Genomic DNA, 20799 nt, shown 5'->3' on the forward strand with positions numbered 1-20799 from the left:
CATTCATTCATACATTCAATTATTCATTCATACAATGCATCAAACAATATGCCCGGCACTGGAGGAGAAGGAACAAATAAGACATGGAAAAGAAAGAATTATAGGGAAGGCAGTGGATGCAAAGTGACTCAAGTTCTCTCTCTCTTCATTTGTTCATTTGGTCGTGCAGTAATCTTTCCTGAGCATCTTCTATGTGCGTGGCACTGTGGTAAGTCATGCAACAGGAAGCCATTAGATCAAAGGCCTTTTCTGGGTGACCTGGAGCTTCATTCCCTCCCTGTAAATCTTCGCTTCCAGACTTTTCTCTGAATGCAACAAGACCAAGCCTTCTCTGAGACGCTGCAGTCCCTACGCAGACAGCATGATATACCGGTTGATCTGGACAAGAGCCCAGCCCTGGGTATTTCTGCAGTATCAGGCTGGTTCTGGAGCTTTACTGGGCAACGTGCTAAATGGGCAGGGAGTTGCCGAGAAGAGTTAGGAAATCCTTTGTCCTGGAATTTGGGGTATCTAGATGCATTTTTGCCTATAGTTTGAAAGCTGATCTTGGTCTCTGTATTAGTTTCCTATTGATGCTTTGTTTTCTTTGAAAAAATATTTTATTTATTTATTTGAGAGGGGGAGTGAGAGCGAAAGAGAGAGAGAGAGAGAGAGAGAGAGAGCATACGCAGGGGAAGGGGCAGTGGGAGAGGGAGAAGCAGGCTACCCCGCTGAGCAGAGACACCCCCACCCCCACCCCAGTGTGGTCCCAGGACTCTCGGATCATGACCTGAGCCGAAGGCAGACACTTAACTGACTGAGCCATCCAGGTGACCCAGTGTCCTATCGCTGCTTTGACAAATGACCCTATACTTAGTAGCTTTAAACAGTAAACATTTATGATCTTATAGTTCTGGAAGTCAGAAGTTTAAAATGGATCTCACTGGGTTAGCATCAAGGTGTTGACAGGGCTGTGTTCTTTCTGGACACTCTAGAGGATAATCTGTTTCTTGGCGTTTTTCCAGTCCCTAGAGGCTGCCTGCATTCCTTGCTTGTGAACCCCTCTTCCATCTTTAAAACCAGCAAAACTGGGCTAAGTCTTTCTCGTGCTGCTATCTCTCTGGTTCTCCCTTTCAATTCCTTCTTATACTTCTAAGGATCCTTGTGATGCATTAACCTGCCCAGATAATCCAGGATAATCTCTTTTCTAAAAATTAAGATTTTTTTTTTTTAAATTAAGATTTCTTTCTTTATTTATTTTAGAGAGAGAGAAAGAGAGTGCGTGCTTGTGAGCAGGGGGAGGGGCAGAGGGAGAAGGAAGGGGTTGCCAACTTCCCACTGAGCACAGAGCCTGAGGTGGGCCTCAATCCCACGACCCTGAGATCGTGACCTGAATTGAATCCAAGAGTCAGAGGCTCAACCAGCTGAGCCACCCAGGCACCCCAATAATCTCTTTGTTTCAAGGCCATCTGATTAGTAACCTTAATTCCACCTGCAACCTTTATTTTCCTTTGCCATTTAACCTAATACATTCCAGGGATTAGGACATAGACGTCTTCGGGAGTCATGATTCTGCCTGCCACAGTTTCTCTTGAGTTTTTTCCAGTTTTCTGGTTTCTCTTAGTTATTTCTCAAATCATGTCTCTGAAGTTGCTTAATAGATCTCACATGTCATTGGATACATTGATGCACTGAGAGAGGGGCCCAAGGCCTGCCTAGAGCTACCAAGAAGACCAGGCAGCGTTAAACCTATTCAATCATTTCCAAGGGGTAGAATAATATGTTAAGTAGAAAAAAGCAAGATTCAAGAGAGAATGTAAAGTACAATTACAATCTCATAAAAGTATATTTTATAAATGTATAATCATGATGGAAAAACTGGAAGAAAATATATTAAAATTTTAATAACAGTGGTAATAGAGTCTTGGGCATAAAGTTACAGTTAGGTTTTTTTTTTTTTTGGCCTTCCTTTTTTGAAATTAAAAATCCAATAATATGGTTAGATGATATTAATACATGGAAAACATGTTAAAATTAATTTATTTTATTACACCCATCCTCCTCTCAATTCCTTCTCTAACATTAACCTGGACCTCTAACTACCAGAAGTTTCTATAAAACCTAAAAGGAGACAGAAGGGAGCCGGGAAGGGAGTTTCTGGAACGGGGAAATAAGTGACAGCAGGAGGCTGGCTTCTCAGGCCTGCCTTGGCTTTGCCAATCAATTCCAGCTTTTGGTTTCTTCTGAAATGAGTAATTACTGTGCACAGCGCAGCCTGTTGTCCCCACTCTACCAGAGTGCTTCCTTTAATAAGGGACTTTCTCTGGCCAGCCATGTTGCAGTGCCCGCCAGGCCTCCATATGCAGAGGAGCAGAGAAGACCCCAAGTGCCTTCCCCACCCCACCCCCGACCCCTCCGAGCACTGGCTGTCATGTCCACCCTGCCCCAGTGCTGGCCAGTGAGGGTTTCCAGAGAATGGAAGGAGCCGCTGAGGCTGCTCAGCAGATACGGGGTGGCAGGGTGCCAAGCCCAGACAGCCAGCTGCCATCTCACCACAGACGGTGGCCGGCCTTTGCGTGCGGGAGTTGACAGAGGGGTGAAGAGAGAAGTCCAGAAATCCCAAGACCGACAGACAAAACCCTGCACAATTTGAGCCCACCCACTTCTCCAGGCCCATTTCCGGCTGAGAGTCCTACCTGCCTCATTGCCCTGACTTTCTTCCGCTAGTTCTCCCCTCTAGGCCTTCCCTTACCTATGACTGGAAGGTTTCTCTCCACTTATTTGTACCCTAAGACTCGGCTCAAATTCTACCTCCTCCAAGACGTAGTCACTTTAATCTGGTCCTTGCACACCCCTGCCGGGTAGAGGTTATAGCCTTTCCCTGTCACACCCTGACAGCTAATATGTTCGTCCAACAAAGATGTGTTGAGCCTCTGATGTAGGTCAGACACTATTCTAGGCACCGACTAGTTAATAACCCCTCAAGATGCTGGCGCATTTGAATCGAAATCCCAGAATGCCTGTTGTTCCCTGCTGAACACCCGTCTCTTGACCTGTCTGCTTCCATCAGAAGCTCTTCTCCGAGGAGGGACACAGCTGCCTCCTGTTTTGCAGTCAGGCTTGCCGGAGCCAGTGTGCTCTGGCCAACGCCAAGCTTTCCCACAGAGGCTGACCACCCGTTGTTGTCGCACCTGTGCCGGTCTGACTGGAGCCAGCCATGGAGATACTAGGGATGTGCCACTGGGGTACGAGTGGGGGGTGTAATGGGAACGGAGAGATGTGTATCACTTGCAGCTGTGCCTAGAAAACCTTCTCCGTAGCCTGACTCTAATCAGCTCTGTGTAAACACTACCACTCTCGGGCAGCCGTTTTCTCTGCAGATTTAATTTCTGTGATTCTGGGCAAACAATACTCTCTCTCTTCCATATATCTTTGGTGACTATATGTTCCTGGATATCAAGCCATTAAAAAGAGAATTGGGGTGCCTGGGCAGTGCAGTCATTGAAACATCCGACTCTTGGTTTCTGCTCAGGTCACGATCTCAGGGTTGTGGGATTGGCCCCACACTGGGGTCCATGCTCAGGGCAGAGTCTGCTTGAGATTTTCTCTCCCTCTCCTTCCATCCCTCCTGTTCATGCTCTCTCGCTCTCAAATAGATAAGTGATTCTTAAAACAAAAAAAAAAAAGAGAGAGAGAGAGAGAGAAAGAGAGAGAGAATCAGAAAGTGGCCTGAATTTTCCCATAGTCCCATTGTTGCTTGATTCCTGACCACACCATTTAACATCAAAGTGTTGACCAGCCACATGTCATAAAAGCAAAGATAGTAACAATTAGAATTGAAAACAGCAAAAATTAAGCTTCAGTTCTTGTAAGAGCTCAGTCCGCCTGGGTTTGATTCCTCGCTCCATTATTTACTAGTTTTGTGACTTTGGGGAAATTACTTGACCCATCTGTGCCTCAGTTAAGAAACTGTCAAATGAGGATGATAAAAGTACATATCCTACATGCAAAAAAATGAAGTTGGGCGATTACCTCACACCATACACAAAAACTAACTCAAAATGGATCAAAGACCTAAGTATAAGAGCTAAAATTATGAAACTTTTAAGAAGAAAACATAGGAGAAAACTTCATGACACTGGATTTAGAAATAATTTATTGTATATATGACACCAGAAAAGCAGGCAACAAAAGAAAAAATGGATAAGTTGGACTTCATAAAAATTTAAAACTCGTGCATCAAAGAATGCTATCAACGGACTGAAAAGGCAATGTACAGAATGGGATAAATTATTTGCAATTCATCTCTCTGATAAGGATTAATATCTAGAATACATAAAGAACTCCTGCAATTCAAAAGCAAACAAAGAAAAGTGACCTGATTTGAAGAATGGACAAAGGACTTGAGTAGACAATTCTCTAAAACAGGGATACAAATGGCCAATAAGGACATGAAAAGTCAGCTCAATGGAAAGGAAATGAAAATCAAAACCATGACAAAATACCACTTCACACCCATTAAGATGGCTATTATTAAAACAACAACAACAACAGAAGATTACAAGTGTTAGTGAGGGTGTGGAAAAATTGGGACCCTTGTGCATTTCTGGTGGGAATGTGAAATGATGCAGCCGCTGCTATGGAAACAATATGGCGGCTCCTCAAAAAATGAAAAATAAAATTACCATATCATCCAGCAATTCCACTTCTGGCATGTACTCTAAAGAAATGAAAGCAGAGACATAAACAGATAGATTTTTTTTTAAGATTTTTTTTCAGATTTTATTTTTAAGTAATCTCTACCCCCAACTGAGCCAGCCAGGTGGCCCGAGGAGATAGATATTTGTAGACCCACATGTAGAGCGACCTTATTCATAATAGTCAAAGTATGGACACAATCTAAATGTCTATTGACTGATGAATGGATAAACAAAGCTCTATACATAGAGGACTATTATTCAGCTTAAAAAAAAATTCTGATACACTACACGCTACAACATGAATGAACCTTGAAGATGTTACACTAAGTGAAACAAGCCAGGGGCAGAGGGAGAGGAAGAGAATCTCCAGCAAACTCATATCTATGTCTGGCTCTGCCCTTGGCGGGGAGTTTGCTGGAGATTTTCTCTCTCCCTCTCCCTCTGTCCCTCCCTCACTTTACCCATGCTCTCTCTCTCTCTCTCTCTCAAATAAATACATCTTTTAAAAAGAACAAATAAAATAAAATCTTACGGGTTCTGGAGATGGGTGCTGGTAATTGTACAACAATGTGAATGTACTTACAGCCACTGAAGTGTATATTTAAAATTAAATTAAGTGGTAAATTTTATGTTACACACTTTTTAAAGTTGTTATATGTTTTATATATGTATACTTTTAAATATATTTTTAAGTTGTTATAACTTTTACAACACACCTTATAAAGTTGCTGTGAGGATTAAATGAGATAATAAGTGTAAAGTGCTTATAATAGTCATGGATATAATAGTGTTACATAAGTGTTAGCTATTAGTATAAATGTTCTCTATTTGTTGGTCATACAAGGGACCCAGTGGATGAAGTACATAAAGCCTAGAAAAAGAGAAGTCGACTGGATCGTATATATGGCTAACTAGGAACATATTACCTACAACCCAGGCTGATTTTGATAAAAATCTGATTTGCTTCCCTAGAATTGTAAATGGTTTTAAGGGATATTTTGGAAGACCCAGATCCCTTTTTAAAAACTTCTCTTAAGGCAAGAGAGGTGCTTCTTTTCTCTGGAGCATGTGGAATCTTCAAAATCAGGCCCTCTAAGCATTAGGAGTCGGGCTTTGGAATCAGTTGTCTGGCTTCTAATCCTAGTTCCACCCCTCAGATGTGTAACTTTGGGCAAGTTAATTAACTTCAAGCCCCAATGTTTCCTCCTACAAACTGGGGGATAAAACTAATACACAACTCATAAACTTGTGCTAATTGAGTGAGGTTATATAGATAAAATGCCTGGCATACACTAAGCACTCAATTAGTGCTAGCTATTACTGGCAGTATCTTTGACCTCATTGCCATGGTTGAACCGTGATTCACTCTTGATCTTTCCTACTTCTGGCTTTCTACGTACAAGTGCTCAGGAACAGCTCAAATGGAGGACAGTTGGCAGAAAGAGTATAGTCAGGTCACTCTGTTAACCTTTCGCTGCTTTGGTGCCTACTTGATGCTTTGTTGATCGCCGTCAGCACTGAACATTTCTTAGGAACACCATCAAACAAGTAGCAGGTTGTCGCAAAAGGAACTTCTTCCTCGTGGTCTTTGGCTCAAAAAATAACTTATACTGCCTACTTTTCTATATTTTTCTATTTTGTATGATGAACCATTATGTTCAGGACAGGAAAATAAATTTTACTCAAAAAACACATTTCTCACAATATTACTTGATAAGATAGTAGCCTGAATGTGCCTTCATGGCTTGGACTTTGGCTGAAAACACCAAATAAAGAGTTAAGAACCTTGAGGCTCGAATATTAGACAGTGTAGAATGAATATTATTCAGTGGAGCAAGGTTGATATTACCCTTAAATGTAGCCAGGTTTATAAGGGAGATGGCAGGAGCAATACAACCTTGGTTGAAATCAACTATAGTAATCTGAATTCCATTTATCCCTCACTGGGACAGAGAAATGGGATGCTCTGTGAATTTAATTTTTGAAACAAATTATTTTTAATATACTATTTATGTTCCACTGTTGGACACTTAAAAATATCACCAGATTTACAAAATTCTAAAACTGTAAGAATAAGAGGGGCACCTGGGTGACTCAGTTGGTTAAGTGGTAGACTCTTGGTTGGCTCAGGTCATGATCTCAGGGTCGTGGGTTGGAGCCCTGCATCCTGCATGGGCCACCGTGATCAGCAGGGAATCTTCTCTCCCCGTCCATCTGCCCCTCCCCGTCCCTCTCTAAATAAATAAATAAATAACTCTTTTTAAAAATTAAAAATACTAGGGCACCTGGCTGGCTCAGTCCATAGAGCATGCAATTCTTGATCTCTGGGTTGTGAGTTCAAGTCCCACAGGGTAGAGATTACTTAAGAAAAAACAAAAAAAACCCAAACCCCAAAATGCACACACTCTTTGTAACCAAATAAAACTAAAATATATTTGTAAAAAAGAACAAGACGTACTAAAACAATGGGAAAGTTATGTCATATTTCTGATGATTTGAGAAGTATTTGAAGATTCTGCCATGTTTCAAGAGAATCATCATGACTATCATTTCAATACTACCCCAGATTATGGTTATTTAGGTTTTAGAGCTATTTGAATTCTAAATAATGGGAAGCCGAATGAATTCAAGCCCTCAGGAAAAATGGTAACCACTTCGGGAATGTTTTAACAATATTTTCTCCTTTAAAAAAAAAAACAAACAAACCAGCAACATATTGTGTGTATCTACAAGTGTGAGAACTCTGATATCTAATCACTTGACTTAGCATGTAACCTTTGCTCGTTAGGAGTTGGGCCATCAAGAAAGTTAAAGAGTAGGTATATGTTGAACTATGAAACCCAGATGTACTGCCACACCCATGCCTTTATATCCATGGTTGGAACTGGAGATAATGGGAGGTGGTTGAAAAATTTAATCACAGCTCCCTGCGATGGGCTCTAGGATCACAGGTCTGAACGAGCTGGAATTTTTTGCAGGTTTCCTGATTTCATAGTTTAGCCAGAATAGATCCCTCTGTAAGCAGTACTACTCTGTTAACTATCTCCCCTTCCCTCCTACCCTGTTTTGGTTCTTTTACTTTGAGTGTGGTGTTTTTAACTCCTGAACTACATACTATTTGAACAATGAAATACTGACCCTGAGAAATAGATGGCATGGTTATTGGTGGGCTCAATATACAGCACTTTTCCTATTTTATTTCCCTTCCTGACCTCTCCTGGCTCCCTTAGGGTTAACCCCACTCTCTCTGCCACTGTTTTACTTCCTTCAAAGGGATAGATATTTACTTTTTCAGTAGATTTTTACTTTTAAAAATTTTTATTTTATTTGTTTTTTTTTTAACCAGGAGGAAATCTATTGTAATCACATTTATATATACACAGGGAATCTATATAAAGATGAGAGATTCCCTGTAGATTTTCATTTTATTTTTTAAATTCCATGACTTAAAAAGATAATGTTTGGTTAAAAGGTATGTGTAAATAAAAATGACTTTTAAGGGGTGCCTGGGTGGCTCAGTGGGTTAAAGCCTCTGCCTTTGGCCCAGGTCATGATTCCAGGGTCCTGGGATCGAACCCCGCATCGGGCTCTCTGCTCAGCAGGGAGCCTGCTTCCTCCTCTCTCTCTCTCTCTGCCTGCCTCTCTGCCTACTTGTGATCTCTGTCTGTCAAATAAATAAATAAAATCTTTTTAAAAAAATGACTTTTAATTCCACCATGCATGGTTGAAAGTTGATGTGTATCCTTCTGCTTCTATAACTAATTTTTGAAAATTGGGATTACGTTAGCAAGGTGTTTTCTGTACTGCCTAGGCTCGGATTCTGGTGTGATTATCTACATGACTGTATAATCTTGGATGATGACTCAAGCTCTCCATGCTTCAATTTCCTCACCTCTAAAGTGGGATAGTTGGGGCGCCTGGGTGTCTCAGTGGTTAAGCCTCTGCCTTCAGCTCAGGTCATGATCCCAGGGTCCTGAGATGAAGCCCCACGTCGGGCTCTCTGCTCAGCAGGGAGCCTGCTCTCTCTCTGCCTGCCTCTCTGCCTACTTGTGACCTCTCTCTCTCTGTCAAATAAATAAATAAAATCTTTAAAAAACAAAATAAATAGATAAAATGGGATAGTAATAGTACACTCTCAGGACTGATAGGAAGCATACATGAGTTAGCAGGAATGCAGTAAATACTCCAAAAATGTTAATGAACTTCAGTATTTTCATTAGATGAATATTCCTTTGTAATCTGCCCTAAGAATATACTGTGGATATTTTATCATGTTATTCATGACTAATACATGACTTTATTCTCCAATCCCAAATCCATTATATGACTATACTGTATATAATCAATGTTTCATTGCTAGACATTTATTATTTTCAATGTTTTGCATAGTAATAAATAACCTGTAGTAAACATTCTTGTGCATAAATCATCGGGCACATCTCTGATTATTTCCTAAGGCAAATTCCTGAAAGTAGCATGCCGAATCAGAGTATTAGCTCTTCATAGGCTTTTGCCAAAATGCCCTTCAGAAAAGTCATGTGACTGCGCTCCTGATGTATGAGACAGCTCATTTCCCCACAGCCTTCTCAGCACTGGATATTACGATGTAAAAAGCTTCTTGCCAGTCTGTAGTTTTCCTAATCAGATGGTGGTCTGTAGTTTACAAAGCTCTCCTGAGCTGTTCATTTTCTTTAATCCCAAATCCCTTCAAATTGCTGCTCCTATTTCAACCTACAATGTCCTCTAATCTTAAATTTCCGCCCTCTTACTATTCTTTTCTTTCCTTTCTGATTTCTTCACACAGTTTCCGTTCTACCCACCCGGGGGTAGGTGACAGTGTTCTGTTTTGTTACGGGTGTGGGTTGTAAACCTGGTAGGTGGGTACCACGGGAGGACGGGAACTTCCCCTCTTTTCACTGAGCCCAAGTCTAACCCATCCCCAAACAGACTTCTACTTTATGCTGCCTGAAATAGTCAAGTGTCGGAAAGCTGTGAAAGGTATGCTTTTTTTTTTTTTTAAGATTTTTATTTATTTATTTGACAGACAGAGATCACAAGTAGGCAGAGAGGCAGGCAGAGAGAGAGGAGGAAGCAGGCTCGCCACAGAGCAGAGAGCCCGATGCGGGGCTCGATCCCAGGACGCTGGGATCATGACCTGAGCCGAAGGCAGAGGCTTTAACCCACTGAGCCACCCAGGTGCCCCTGTGAAAGGTATTCTTACTCTTGACAGTAAGGTAGCCTACACAGCAGTGTCGAACCACGAATGCAGAAACCACTCTTAGTATTTAAACACAGCAAAAATTTCATTCAGGGAGTTGGTTGTGTAGATGACTAGAGAGCTAGGAAGCCGGAACAATGGAGAGGCGAGGCTGAGATCAGTGATCAAAAAGCCAGCACCGTCCCTGGGCTTGAGCAAGGAGCAGGTGCGGGTCGCCCGGAGAAGCCTGGTGAGGAGCCACACTGGGCCTGTCTGTGGGGAGCTAGACACAGAGGTGATCACCACCTACAGACAGAATGGAGGGGGAGAAATGCCTTGTTTTTTCTGTCCTCCCTCTCCAGTCTCCTGCCAACGTCTCCCACTGGCAAATTCAACTAAAAGCCAGTTGACACAGATGTCTGTGGAATTGTGTATAGCCTGTGCTCAACCCCACATTTGTGCAAAGCAAAGTAAAGGTGAGGAACGGATGTGAGGGCAGACAGGCCACGGCCTGGCATGATGACCTCTGGGGGCCCTTCTAAGCCCAAAGACAATAGGGCAAAGGACCAAACATGCCTGTCCTGGGGAGGTAGGCAACCCCGGGCTTGAATGCTGGCTCTGTCACTTACTAGCTCTGAGACATTGGCCACATCGCTTAACTCCTCTGAGCCTCAGTTTTCTCATATGTGGAAGGTGGCAAGAAAAACCATATGTCACTGAGTCACCGTGAAGATGAAATAATAGCTATAAAATAATAGTACGCTTTCCATAACAATCGGTTTCCTTTCGCCCAAGAATTCATGATTCTAAGACAAAGGACAATGAGCATTTGGTCACATCATTAAGCTTCTCTGTATTTTGGGGCACCTGGGTGGCTCAGTTGGTTAAGCGTCTGCCTTCAGCTCAGGTCATGATCCCAGGGTTCTGGGATCGAGCCCTGCTTCGGGCTCCCTGCTCTTCGGGGAATCTGCTTCTCCCTCTCCCTCTTTCTCTCTCTCTGTCAAATAAATAAATAAAATCTTTAAAAAAAAAACCCAAACTTCTCTGTATTTTGAAAGAAGGAAAGGGGGCACAGGAATCTTTCCGTTTGGAAGCTCTGTCTAGGGTGGGGTAGGTGATAAGTTGCCCAGTAATGATACTGGGAGATGATGGAAGAAACACTGAAAATACCCTACATGATCGATTTATTCATTCCACAAACAGTTATGGGTACTCACTATTTTCTGGAATTTAGACACGGTCCCTGCCCTCAAGGAGATGGTAGCAGATGGACAAAGAGATACATTGCAAGGCATGATACTCTGGGAATGTTTACAGAGGAGAGAGCAATGGGATATCTCTGCCTGGAGAAATGGGAGAAAGCTCCAGTGCGGAAATGATATCTAAGTCATATTTTGTAGGGTAGGCAGGAGCACAGAAGCAGATGCACAAGCATACAATCAGAAGAGGGTGCAGGGTGTTTGGGGAACAGTGAGCTGTTCACGCGGGTGGGTTCTTGAGGGGTTCACAGTTAACGTGGTGGTAAGAACCGGCAGGTGCGGCTAGCTTTGGAGGAGAAAGCCAGCGGGAAGAGCCTGGCCTAAGAAGCTAACGACTTTAGCCTGTGGGGAACAAGAAGCCCGCAGACTTTTAAACTAGGGAGTAATCGGGGCGCCTGGGTGGCTCAGTGGGTTAAACGTCTGCCTTCGGCTCAGGTCATGATCTCGGGGTCCTGGGATCGAGCCCGACATCAGGCTTCCTGCTAAGCAGGGAGTCTGCTTCTCTCTCTGCCTCTTCATTCCTCTCCCTTCCCAACTCTCTGCTCTCTCTTGTGCTTTCTCTCTCAAATAAATAAAATCTTAAAAACAAAAACCTAGGGGGTAACCCAACATCTGTCACCCAGAATTGTATAAAGTGATACATCTTCCCAGACTGACTCTCTCATGGCCTCAGCCAAAGGGCTCATGCATGTCAATCTGGGACCGTGTGGATATCTCATAAGACATTAGAAAGTATGAATCAGAAAAATAAGGGTTTTCCCTTAATATTAAATTCAGAATGGAAAGACTCATTAACTTCTCCTGCAGATGCTGAAGGGCTCAAGGTAAATATTTAAAATGTTCCTCCTCTCCTTTGCACAAAGCCAAAAACATCAGAGGTGTGATGATGATGCTTGTGACTATGAGGCAGGATTTCAAGGATTCTGATGAAACGTCTGCTGGCCTGGGTCCGTCTGAAGCTGAAAAGGACTCTGTGTTACTCTAACGGAAAGGAAAATACAAGATGGTGGTAGCAGCCGCCCCGGATGCTTCCAGAGCCCTTCCCCATACATTATCTCGTTTAAGCCCCGTGACAACTCTGTGAGGCCCAGAGGGCCCAGAGTACGATCCCATCAGAGAGACGAGGAAATGGAGGTCTTAGGGTTTCATATCTTCCCTGGGGTCTGCGAAGGCATGGCCAAAGCTACAGCTGGATTCCTAGACACGCAGGCCAGCGCCTTCCCCAAACCCAGGACTGCTCTGCCTACCTGTCTCCTTCCATACGCCAGGATGGCTTTTTTGAGGTCCTGAAGTGTGTGCAGCTCAATACCCGGCCTCTTCCTGCGGCCTTTGGAGCGGTGGGGGCCTTTTCTCCTCTCCTCCGGTGTCCATGCTGTTATGGCTAAACCCTCCGAGTAGAGGATCAGGGCCCCCTTCCTGGTACTGAAGGTTTTAGGGAGAAAGAGGCTCCAGGTGTGCTGGTTGGTCCTGCCCTCCTGCTGTGGTTTGCTGACCAGGACATAATCTTCTGGGGACTTCCAGTTCAAGTAATCCTGCAGGGGAAAGAAACCACCTCGATCCAAGGCCCCTTGATAGCCACGGCCCTTGTGCAAGGTGTTTGATCTTTTTGCAGTGACTAATTTTCTGTGAGTCGTTTCCATGCTGTCACAGGACACAACCACTCTTCTGAGCAATGGATTTCATTCTCCACGTCTCAGAATCAGGAGAACCTCAGGCAGGGTTCTGTTTTACCCCCATAGAATTTTTAGCAGAGCCATTCATGCCTGGAGGCTTCAGTAGGCCAGTTAACATGTATGGCATGCAAGTAAGTAGTCACAATTATCAAGGGCAGCAGATAACTTTGAAATTAGAACTGGACTCTCTGGCAGTTAACTAGGGGAAAACCGTTCATTCCAAGCATCACTCTACACAGGGAGACTTTCTGTGCATTCCAGATGCCATGTAACATTACCTAATTTGGCTATTTAGGGCCCTATAAAGTAGTTGCATATCTTGTAAGTAAGTAAATGCCATTGGCCACAGAGGTCCTTTGAAACTTTATAGGTCTTTTAATATAGCAAAGGTCAAATATCACGACAAGCTACCATGACAATGGAAGTCTCTGTGTGATCCAAACATTTTCAAAGAACCCCACTGGGTTGCTTATTCCCAGCAGGATTCAATGAAATAAAATTCCAGTACAAGGGAATTTTGCCACCTCTTTAAAATTTTCTAAAATGAGATTTTTTTAAAAAATTTATTTTTTCTGCCTATGTCAAGTAATGAGTCTTCTGGGTTGAATTCCAGAAAGTTCAAGGAAGCCATTGAAATGGCACGAACATACACAGTCTTTCAACCGCGGAGCACAACTTCTAAAAACCAAACGGCCATCAACTTGCCCAGGACCCAGGTGGAAATTCTGGTCTTGAACCAAACCGCCCGAATTCTAAACAGTCTGGAATCTCCTTCGGTCTAAAGCAAATGAGGCTGTAAGTGAGTGCTCAAGGGGAAGGAAGAGGGTCCCAGGGGCAACACTGATGTCCAAGCAAACTTCCTTGTTTTCTTGAGTTTAACCAAGGAAGAGGGAACGTCTACCAGTGACCACCCCCCCACCCCCGCCAACCTCACTAACAAACCAAACCAAAACACGCGTGGTTCAGCCCCAAATGGAAAAATAGAGCATTCTCTTCCCACTCCCCAAATATGCCTTTATTCAGCTGTAAGACTCACCTCTGGTTCAAAATAGACTTCTAGCTTCTGTTTGTTCTGGACCAACTTCCCATGTCCCCTGCTCAGGAGAGAGAGCGTGAACATGTTTCCCTTCTGACCACCCTCCTCAAGGGCAGTTCATCTTGGTTTTGAAGGCTGAAAACTGGTCACACCTCGAGATTTCCTGAGCTCAGCAGTGAGCCCGAGAAGACCACAAACACTGGGCCTTTTATGAAATACATTTTTCCTTCGTACAGCAGCTTCTTAATAACAACCAGCCACCCAGTTTAGACAGTGTGTGTCTTTGTCGGGAGAAAAAAATAAACCGCAAAACCCAGACTGATCCCAAGCTCTGGAGTGTCTCCTCCTCGGGCAACCCCCCTCTCTCTCTTCTTCGCCTGCACCCTTGTTGTCCCTCTGTCCCGTTGCTCTGTTACGGGGCCGCCTGCGTATACTGATCTGAGCCACTGCACCATCCTTCTCATTGTGAGCCGAGGTTGTTTCCTGGTTGCTATGGTAGCACAGGGACGTGAAGTCTCTTCAACCAGCCGAGGCCAGGCAGGGACTGCTGAGGGCAGTGTTCACACTCTGCGGGGGAGGGAAGGTCAAAGGGACGGTTCAGGGGCGGGGCTCGGATTTCAAGTCCTGATTGCAGGAGCGGCGGCGATGTTGGGGTATTTTTTTCTGTTATTAGTACTCTTCTTGCTTTTAGAAGGTTGTCTTTCCCTTTCTCCCGATAGGCCAGCTGTTCACTGTCAACCAGCCATCGAACGACTCGGAGGAGTCGTCTCTAGGTCACCTAAAGCAACCTGTGACGTTTTCCTTGGCTGAGCTCCAGCATCTTCCCAACGGGACATGAGGCCTTTTGATGGTAGTTGCGGCTTTGCATGGGTGAGCGCGGATACTGGGAATCTCCAGGTTCTTTGGCGGGTCTGTCTCACTTGGGCAACTCCCAATCTCTTAAGAGATGTGGGGGGAGGGGGGCGGGGAGGTGCTTTCCACAACTGTCCTGCATGATGCAGAATTTTCCCACTCCGCGTACCAGTAGCACCCACTTTGAGAAACAAGGCTATGGCCTGGGCTGCTTGGTTCTCCTTGATGCTGACACTATGAGGGCAGGATGCCGTAAGAAGTTCAGGAAACCGAAAGACCCTTTTGCTGGTGATCTAGAACCCTGCTTTGATCTAGAAACGATCCTGCCCTGTCAGCCAATCTACCGAACTTCCATGGCCACCTTGTGAGAGTGCCCCCCACTGACCTCCAGGAAGAAGTACAGCAGGCTGTGGGCGCAGTTGCATTTTAGATCTCCCTCCGTGGCTTTCTGAGGAGGCCGACTCAAGTCTCCTGAGGGAGAAATACGGGTCATGCTATTTAATAGATTGGATTTATCATGGACAATTAGGACATTGAATGCAGATGTTCAAAATGGAATTTAGTCAAAACCAGTGGGTGCCATTTCAATACCCATTAGAATGGCTATTGTTCAAAGACAGAACAAAACAAAATACCGAGTGTTAGTGAGGAGATGAAGAGAGTAGGACCCTTGTGCACTGTCGGTGGGAATGCGAAGTGGTGCAGCCCCCGTGGAAAACGGTACAGCAATTCTCTAAATAATGAATACCATGTGACCCAGGAATTCCACTTCTGGGTTTATAATCCAAAAGAAATGAAAGCTGAGATTCAAAGCGATATTGAAATACCCCATGTTTCACCCCATGAGTATCACTCACAATAGCCAAAATGTGGAAATTAGTCAAGCAACAAAATGTGACATAGTTGGGGAATATTAGTCAGCCTTGAAAAGGAAAGAAAAGTCAGATTCATGCTACGATATGGAAGAAACTTGAAGACATTATGCTAAGTGAAATAAACCGGTCACAAAGGGGAAAATATTACAGGATTACAATTACATGAGGTACTTAAAATAGTCAAATTCAGAGACTCAAGGTAGAATGGTGTTTGTCAGGGCTGGTGGGGGGGAAGGGAAAGTTAGTGTTTAATGTTTAATCTTCAGTTTGGGAGGATGAGGAAGTTCTGGAGATGGCTGGTGGTGATAATTGCACAACAACATGAACGTACTTAATGTCAATGGATGGTGCATTTAAATAATGACTGAAATGAGAAATTTCATGTTATACATATTTTACTACAATTAAAATCTTAAAAAAGGAAAAGAAAACAAAAAGCTGAATTTATCACTTTATAATCTGAAGGCCGACTGGTCAGCATTACTGTGGAGTGAGCTCCTCACTGCAGATGAGACAAAAATCCTACAAAATGAGGGTTCCAGAGAGTTTACAGGGCTCTTATGCTACAGTTGCTCCCTCTCTTCCCCTTTCTGCCCCTTTGATGTGCAAAAGGGACCCTCCACAAAACTTTACTGAGAGAGATACATGTTAATTATTTATTATTAATTACTTATATAATATAACATACATTAGTATATATCACTATACATGGCCCCTGTCGTCAAGAGGCTCCCAGCAGACCCTAACCACCCACCAATAGAACTGCTGGGTATTTACCCAAAACATGTAAATATATGTGATCTGAAGGGGCACCTGCACCCCAATGTTTATAGCAGCAAGGTCCACAACAGCCAAACTATGGAAAGAGCCCAGATGTCCATCAACAGATGAATGGATAAAGAAGATGAGGTATACATATACAATGGATTATTATGCACCCATCAAAATCGAATTTTGTCATTTGCAGTGACGTGGATGGAACTAGAGGGTATTATGCTAAGTGAAATAAATCAGTCTGAGAAAGACAATTTTCGTTTGAGCTCCCTGATACGAGGAAGGTAAGGAACAAGGCAGAGGATCAGAGGGGAAGAGAGGGAAAAAATGCAACAAGACGAAACCAGAGAGAGAGATAAACCATAAGAGACCCTTAATCTCAGGAAACAAACTGAGGGTTGCTGGAGGGGAGCGGGGTGTGAGGATAGGGTGGCTGGATGACGGACATTGGGAAGGGTGTGTGCTATGGTGAACGTTGCGAAATGTGTAAGACTGATGAATCACACACCTGTACCCCTGAAGCAAATAATACATTATACGTTAATAATAAACAATAATAATAATAAAACTTAAAAAAGAAGAAGAAACAGCAGCTCCCAGAAGGGTAGAGAAGACAGGCATATATGAAGCAGCACCTGAGAGGACGTGACAGATATGACAATGGAAGTGGAGATAAGTAGGCGCTCCAGGACAAGAGGTGGGTGTGTGTTGTGTGGTGGTGGGCCTTGGAGAGGGCTACGATGAGGAGGGATATTAAAGGTGGGCTTTGATAAACAGCAATGTATGGCAAGGAGGGAAGATGAAGGAGGATATTGCAGGAGGTGCGGACAGGACATTTTGAGATCTTTGGAGATGGGGCGACATCTTTGGTGTAGCCAAAGCCACAGGTCGTGTGGGGAGAGATACCGCTGGAGAACCAGGCCAGTGAGCCAAGGCCATGAAGGCCACACGTGCCCTACGAAGACGCTTTGGACTTTATTCTTCAGGTTTCTTTGTTTGTTCTTTTATTTGATGAGATGCAGGAGTGGGAGAGGGACAGAAAGAATAGATGTAAGGGGTTTTTGTTTGTTTGTTTTTTTTTTTTAGAGATTTTATTTATTTATTTGACACACAGAGATTGCAAGTAGACAGAGAGGCAGGCAGAGAGAGAGGAAGGGAAGCAGGCTTCCTGCTGAGCAGCGAGCCCGATGTGGGGCTCGATCCCAGGACCCTGGGATCATGACCTGAGCCGAAGGCAGAGGCTTCAACCCACTGAGCCACCCAGGAGCCCCGATGTAAGGGGTTTTGAGGTAAAGCCAGTAAAACATGGAAATTTTTAGATTCAGAATTAGATTGCTTAGACATTTTTAGTAGTGTCATTTCGAACATTTTGGTCATGAAAACGCAGGTCATTTCCTAACCTCCTTGTTTTCGTAGAACTTCAGACTTGAAAAGGACATTAGTGGTCACTTTGTTTTTTGTATTTGTTTTCCTCAGAGTGGTTCACAGGTTCATAATGAGATTTATTTTGAATTTCAAAGGAAGAAACAGCCCGATCCATTACTGAAAATTAAATTACACGGAATATATCATAAAACATAGTAGTTCTGAGTAGCTTGTATGACATTAGTTCGACTTGTTCTGTAACAAAAGACTGTGTAAAGTACTACAGTGTTTGTAGTCTCAAACACTGCTTTACTTGGGCACTTCTGTGCTGTGTTTGCAGTGGGTAGTAAAACATGGTTCTTTTTACAATAGGCTTGAGTGGGTGAATTCTAGTAGAATTGATTTCCTTTTTTTTTTCTTTTTAAATTTTAAATTTAAATTTAAAATTTTCCAGTTTCATCGACAGATATTTGACATACTTCACTCAGGTAGGTTTTTAAAGCCGGCGGCGGGGTGATGGGATTCCATGTAGGTTTTAGAAAGATGACTCGGAGAACAGTAGGAAGGATGGATAGAATAAAGGACTTTCAGGACTTTGCAGCCCAGGCCAACCTTCTCTTGGATTTTGAATGAATTAATCAAATCATCAGGAATAATCACCCGCTTGATTGGTCTTTGACCGGGACATAAAGGAGGAAACTGCATTCCAGTTGCAAGAAAATACAGATGTCGCTGTTTTGCGAATGCCATTGCTCGGGGAAGAGAGTAAGGAGCACAAGAAGGAAGCGACTAAGTGACCGAGACCCGAGTAAGAACCACTACTGTCAGCCAAGGAACGACTCCGAGTTTCTCCAGTGCAAATTCTTCCTCCAAGCTCACCTGACTTAGAAACCTTAAGTCACCCCTACACGGTAAACTCCAGGAAGTGACCCCGCTGAGTCCAGGTCGAGTGAACAGAATACCCAGGTGCCCATCCAGCTCTCCCCACACCGTGGCAAGGCTCCCAGGCCTCTGTGGGGCTGTAACTGGTGAGCAGCCAGACCACAGCCCAGAGCAGGCCTCTCCTAAACTGTCGTGTTTACATCCATGCTGTTTAATATGGACAATGAACAGATGTACCGATCAATTAATCGACATTTAAAAGCATTTACTCAGACCCCACAGCAGTTTATGGAAAGTGCATTTAGAAAGCAATCGAGGTTATTGCTATTCTAAAGTGCTTGGGGATCCCAGATGAAAGGCCCTTGTAACTGGAAAGTATTTATAACTCAAGAAGAAACCCTCCACACCCATGTTATATAACACCAACACCATCTCCCGGCGTGCCTGACCTGTCAGCCCATGCCGCATGTCTGTTTAAATTACACTGTAAGTTCTATAGGGTGGAGACCTTGTTTTTATGGTTTGTAAAGCATCATGAATAACCATGGCACTCTGTAAATAAATAGAAACCACATGAAACAAAGAAAGGAGATGTTATTCCGTGGCTGTGTCCCCATAGCATCCAGGAATTTGTCCCTTGCTCCAAAGTGCTGGGGGTAAATGGATGCCCTTCTGGGGAAGTGGCCTGTGGGATAGTGTCAGCATCCTTATCCCCCTTTAAAAGGCAGTATGGGGACCCCTGGGTGGTGCAGTCCTTAAAGCAATTGACTCTTGATTTTGACTTAGGTCGTGATCTCAGGGTCGTGGGATTGAGTCCGGCATTGGGCTCCCTGCTTAGCATGGAGTCTGCTCGAGATTCTCTCTCTCCCCTGCCCCTCCCAGCCCCACTCATGCTCTCTCTCTCTCTAATAAAAAAAAGTTTAAAAAAATATATAAAGGGCAGTATGATAGTGTTTTCCAGGAACTGTGTTCACCAGCAGGGCAGCCTCCAAGAACAGTCATTGATGTTGCTCTTGTTACCCACAGAGGAGAGATCAGTGCACAGAGAGATTAAATGATTTGCACAAAGCCACAGGACAAACCAGAGGCAAAATGGGTTCTTGTCCAAATTCGGTCCTCTTCTCGGCCTGCTGGTCGCCCCATTTCTGCAACAGAGTAGTAGCAACTATTCCTGAGAAGCTACATCATGGTTAATATCCAGCAGTCGGGAAGCTGATGTGATCGAGGTCACCACAACTCCCTCTTCAGCCTCAGAGCTGGGGACTGGACCCCCGATCTCTGTCTAGCCCTGTGAAGGCCTCCAAACACTCCTATCTCCCCAGCCTTGCTTGTCCTCACTTTACCTTGCAAATCGAGTAGCAAGAGAGTCTAGGAAAACACATTTTTAGCTTTTCAGTCTCTCTCTTGCTCTGGGAGGAGGGTACAGGGAAGGTTGATAGAACCATCCATGGCTACCTACTATAAGTACCAAAGATAAGCTATATGAGAAAGTCAAAACAAAGGATTTTTAAAAAAATATAGACTCTGTATCCTTTTTTTTTTTTTTTTTTTTAACGGGATAGGATCGAGAGGGAGACAAACCATAAGAGACTCTCAATCTCACAAAATAAACTCAGGGTTGCGGGGGGGGGGGTGAGGGGGTAGAGAGAGGGTGGTGGGGTTATGGACATATGTGCTATGGTGAGTGTTGTGAAATGTGTAAGCCTGACAATTCACAGACCTGTACCCCTGGGGCAAATAATACATGATATATTGATAAAAATAATTAAAATTAAAAAAAAAATAGGCTGTGGAGGTGACAATCAGCATGGCCTTGCATCACAAAGTCTCTTTCCATTTGCTTGTTTTTTTTGTTGTTGTTGTTTTTTCATTTGCTTGTGTTTTATACTTCCAATTAGACTGTAAGTCTTCGGAAGGTAGGAACCACATCTCGTGATTCTTCGTACTTCCCATGACACCCTTGCATATAGTAAGAGCTGAACAAAATTTGTTGCTTGCTTTTTCATATGCTCAGAGAGATGTGCAATGATCTTTGGGCCAGTAGAAAGATATACCAAAAAAGAGATAATTAGGTCAAAGCCTGTTTTAATAGGTTCTTGTTTGCCTACAGTGCAAAGCTTAAAGCTATAGGTTAAAGACTGGCCAACAAAAACTTGGTGTCCAACGGCTGAAAGGGCACCAAGAGAATCAGTGTTTAAGATCCGGCC

The 20799-nt window shown here is 43.6% G+C and overlaps 1 protein-coding gene across 1 annotated transcript in view; it reads right to left on the minus strand.

Annotated features, from left to right (window-relative positions):
* The window catches only part of KIAA2012, a gene marked incomplete at its 5' end in the record, with an annotated part of 101916 nt that extends 87988 nt beyond the window's left edge, over positions 1-13928 (minus strand). The window contains 2 exons of the mRNA XM_080798553.1: positions 12383-12667; positions 13845-13928. Coding sequence (XP_080654679.1) covers positions 12383-12667; positions 13845-13928 — 369 coding nt within the window. The remainder of the gene's footprint in view (positions 1-12382; positions 12668-13844) is intronic.
* Between the last annotated feature and the right edge of the window lie 6871 nt (positions 13929-20799).

The sequence above is a fragment of the Martes martes genome (assembly GCF_963455335.1).
Source record: "Martes martes genome assembly, chromosome: 3".
Classification (NCBI taxonomy): Eukaryota; Metazoa; Chordata; class Mammalia; order Carnivora; family Mustelidae; genus Martes; species Martes martes.